Consider the following 4,726-nt stretch of genomic DNA (forward strand, 5'->3'; position numbering starts at 1 on the left):
CTGTGTGTGTGTTCCTGTGTGTGTTCCTGTGTGTGTGTTACTGTGTGTGTTACTGTGTGTGTTACTGTGTGTGTGTTCCTGTGTGTGTGTTACTGTGTGTGTGTTCCTGTGTGTGTTCCTGTGTGTGTGTTCCTGTGTGTGATCAAACTGAGGATCTTGTCTGACCTTGGGAACTAAAAGGAAAGCAGCTCATTGTTTCAGGAAGCTATGTGAGTCCACCAGAACCGACCCGGTTCTCCAGCGGTGGAACCTCACTGCTAATTAACATGGTTGATCATTACTAACCTACTGGTTAGTGGCTGCAGGGTTGGTATTAGGTCAAAGTGTTTACTGTCTAAAAGGCCTTAAGTTAAAGTTCTATCACAGTTGGTTAGTTATCAGGGTTAGGGTTAATCGATTGGTTAGTCAGTTAGTTGGTTAGTTGTTTAGTTGATGCTCATTAATGTTTATATTTTAATACATTTGATCATCAGTGGTCTCAGTTGTCGACTAATTACAATTATTTAATCTGTGAGGGAAATGAGTTACTGCTAGTTAAGGTCATGGTAAGTGTAGCTGAATGAATAGCTGGTTATAACTGGTTGAATGGTTGACTTAGTTGGAGCTTTTAACTTGTAATGTGTTGTTGAGGAACTTGCTGCTGGTTAGTTGTTTAACTGCTAACTATTGTTAGCAAATGTTGATTAGGGTTTTAGGAACTTAACCAGTTAGTCAGTTAAAGTTAACACATCATGCTTTAAATGCTTTTCCCATCATCCTCTTGGTCTGAGATGTTCACAGAAACTCGTCTTTTCAAATGTTAAGACGTTTCACGCGACGCCCCCTGCAGGTCACACACTGCGCTCCACCCTCTTCGGTCATTTTTGTGGTTTGGTAGCAGTGATACGATTATCTACCAGCAGAGAAACGTTTTATTCCAAAGTTTATTAAAGATGTGAACAAAGGAAGACCCGTCCATCCAACCGTCCCTGTTGGAGCCAGAGTCTGACCCAGACCAGAACGAAGAACCTGCAGAACCGAGCATTCGCACAAACGCATCGCAGTGATGTACAAAATCACTGCGATGACAAAAATGACAGATTCACAAAAATGATGACCTTGTTTAGCAGTTCCACAGCAAATGTACCGTCACAACCAAGAAAATGTTACAGACGATAGAGAAACATGAACAGACAGAAAAATTGTACCCAAAAAGAATATAAAGACATCTACGCAGTACCAGGAGAGAATAAATGTAAATTTTTGGCACTCCAAGATTCTCAAAGTGCAAAATGTATTTTGCAGTCAGTCGTTGAGGAATGAACAAGTTGAAGTCAGTAAATGCTAGTCACTGTTTTCAGGAACTGCAACCAGGAAGCCAGAACCAGAGCAGGAGAAACAGACGGACCACACGGTGAAGATTGCTGGGTCCATCGCTGGCATCCTCCTCTTCATCATCATCTTCCTAGGAGTCATCCTTCTGATGAAGAAAAGGTCAGAATCCAACTTAGATAGCAAATCTTCAACATAAACATGACTTGCTTGTTTCTGTGGAGAAACAAGCAAGTCTTTAGATATGTGTGGGTACAATGTGAGTCTAAACAGTTCAGACGAACTGACTCAGTGAGAAGAAGGCAGGAAGCTGCTTCTTTTGGCAACAACGCTACAATGCTAACAAGTCACTGGTTTTACATTGAAATCCATAGCCGTCTGACTGCTACAGTAGCCCCGACTGACAGTACCCCCACACTGAAATTACCCCCAACTTACAGAAACCCCCCAACCTACAGTAACCCCCACCGACAGTAACCCCCCCACTGACAGTACCCCCCTATCGGTGACAGTGAGGAAGAGGAGGAATAATGGAACAGATTGCACTAATCACCATTAAACTGTATCTGGACTGACTTTAGTCTCCAACATCAAACACACAGCCCCGCCGGGACACACACACACACACACACACACACACACACACACACACACACACACACACAGAAAAGTGTCAGGTTTTGGAGAACGTTGGAGATGAGAGAGAAATTTAGATGAAAGAACGTTTTATTCTTTTTTTCTTGGTCGCCTCAAGCTGAATGGCTGCAGGCTAGAAACGCACATCTGTGTGTGTGTGTGTGTAGGTGTGTGTGTGTGTGTGGGTGGGTACAATGTGAGTTCGGTCCGCCTGTCGGGTCTATCGAGCTCTGATCTGTGTTCCTGATGTTACAGAGACACAGAAACGAGAGGCGCTTGTTTGGTCTCTAATGAGGTTTTTAATGTTGACAGGGTGCGTTTGATTTCCACTCTGTGACCAAACGGAGGTTAGACTCATTAGCAGGAGGCTGCGTGCTGCAGGGAGAGGAGACTCTCCTGACATGAAAACATCCGGCCCTCGTTAGCGGACTCTGTCATGTCGATGGCGAGCTTTTGGAAATGGCCTTTCGTCTCCTTCACACAACTGCAGATTTATCTGAGAGCGCCTGTTTCAATAAATCAGCAACAAGCAAACAGATAAGTGGAGAAAATGATGAAAGGAAGAGTCTGAGGCACAGATCTGATGTTTACTCTTGAAATCTGTCCATTTGGGATGTTTGGAGAAATGAAGTGTTCAGAAACACAAACGGCTTCATAAACCGGATGATGACATGTCAGAGATATCGCTAACAGTCAGAGTCGTTGCTAACAGTCAAATAATGAAGAAACGTTTTCATTTGAGTGGAATCACTGCAGTTTCACAGGATGTCTCTGTCCCGGACTGGGCCCCATCTGGTCCCAATCCCGGACCGGGTTCCTCCACTCAAAGAATTGTAAACAGTTGATAAATAAAACTTCAACATAAATGTTGAACTTTATTCAACTGAAAGTTTACAAAACAGGCAAGTAAATTAGCGCTTTGGAATTTATCTGGAAAATTAATTTAGGCAAAGCTAAGTACGCTAAATGTTTTCAAAGCTAGCTGTACCGCTAATGTAGAAACTCAGCTCTGCTGTTTGCAGATTAGTGTAAGTGTAAGGAGGATGCGTCATGCTATGGGCTGATTCATGCATCTGTTATGGCAGCGTAGTGCCTGAGGAACAAGAGGGGCCCAGTCAGCATCTGGACTGACTGGGACCCAACAGCGAACCAGGGAACATTTTGAAAACAAAGCTATTTTTTGGACAAAGAATCTTCTGAAAGTTTTTTTGGGATGTCTAGTGGAGGAAGGGTTTCAGGTGTTGGGAGGACTGGGAGAACTGGTTGTGGTAGAGGACAGAGCCCAGAGGAACTCCTCTGGCTCCAGATGATTACATCGTCAGGTTGTTCCTTCAGCTGCTGGTTTTCTGTTCAGATCCAAGTTAGCTCTTTCAGACTCTGTGTTTCCATCTCACACATGAAACCTAACCCCGCCCTCACCACCATCACCAGCCAATCGGCATCGCCGCCCCCACCACCAGCCAATCAATCCTCTGATACTTGAACTCATCTGTTCTTCTGTTGCTTTTTCTTCCAGACATTAATCTTGTTTTTCCTTTTTCTGTTTTTCTTTTTCTTTCCCTCCATTTCATCCCTCTGCTTCGCCCCCACCATTCAGACGAAGAAATTATCACTCCTACACTTACTACCTGTAAGTAACCTGTTTGACCTTTGACCCTAACGACAGCTGAGTGTTTCCTGCCTGAAACTCTTCCCTACCAGAGCTGATGTGTTTTATAGAAACTATAATTTTCATTAAAATATAAATTCATTGAACTGATAAAGAAATAAAAAGTGTTGATCAATAATCAAACTCCATCTTTAAACCTGATATTTGCTGAGAGCGCTGTGAAGTTTGTAGCGACTGGACAGAACTGGGGTCAGGGGTCAGGGGTCGTTTCCATGGCGAGCAGTTACCGTTTGGTAACTGAGAGGGTTCAGGCTGATCCTGGACAACCCGGCAGTTCTGATGAGAAATCTGGTTCTGAAACAAACTTTGGCTCCATCAGAGAACCAGTGTCCTGATGGATCAGAACCACAGCAGAACCAGATCAGAACCACCAGTCTTCCATTTCTCAGGAACCAGTTTAAACAGATCTGTTACCACTGGTGTCATCTTCCTTTAACTGGACACCAACAGCATGTTTCACATCACTGGCACGACGCTGCGCGTTTCTCTTATGGTGTGTGTGTTTCTCTTATGGTGTGTGTGTGTTTCTCTTATGGTGTGTGTGTGTTTCTCTTATGGTGTGTGTGTGTTTCTCTTATGGTGTGTGTGTGTTTCTCTTATGGTGTGTGTGTGTTTCTCTTATGGTGTGTGTGTGTTGTGTGTTTCTCTTATGGTGTGTGTGTGTTTCTCTTATGGCGTGTGTGTGAGCAATGATCATTTGATCAGACGGGTTTATTACAAGCAGCTAATTCTATTAACCCTGCATCACTGCACACACACATACAATACACAGAGAAACACACACAGACCCAGAGTGTCTCCTTCCTTGCAGCTAACAGCTTTGTGTTGCCTCTCATTAGATTAGCATAGATTAGCCTTGACATGTGGTGTGTGTCCATGTTGAGTGTTGTGAAATCAATCATCCCTAACCCTTGTTGATGATGTCATGACACACACACCTGAACACACAAACACACACATATCGACTCTCTTCAGAAATCAGAGAACATTTCAAAGCTTTTCAGCTTTTGCTTCCTGGAAACCAGAGTTCAGCTCATGGTCAGCCTGCTATTCTCTGTGGGGGTCAGAGGTCAGGGGTCTGATTGGTCAGAGGGTTCAGCTCTGCAGAAA

General features: G+C 43.8%; 1 protein-coding gene across 1 annotated transcript in view; it reads left to right on the plus strand.

Annotated features, from left to right (window-relative positions):
• LOC103132086 (receptor-type tyrosine-protein phosphatase mu-like) overlaps positions 1-4,726 on the plus strand; it is a 52,416-nt gene that overhangs the window by 7,803 nt on the left and 39,887 nt on the right. The window contains exons 6-7 of the mRNA XM_016667137.1: positions 1,341-1,473; positions 3,545-3,577. Of these exons, the coding sequence (XP_016522623.1) occupies positions 1,341-1,473; positions 3,545-3,577 (166 nt within the window). The remainder of the gene's footprint in view (positions 1-1,340; positions 1,474-3,544; positions 3,578-4,726) is intronic.

The sequence above is a fragment of the Poecilia formosa genome, unplaced genomic scaffold, assembly GCF_000485575.1.
Source record: "Poecilia formosa unplaced genomic scaffold, Poecilia_formosa-5.1.2 Scaffold918, whole genome shotgun sequence".
Taxonomy (NCBI): domain Eukaryota; kingdom Metazoa; phylum Chordata; class Actinopteri; order Cyprinodontiformes; family Poeciliidae; genus Poecilia; species Poecilia formosa.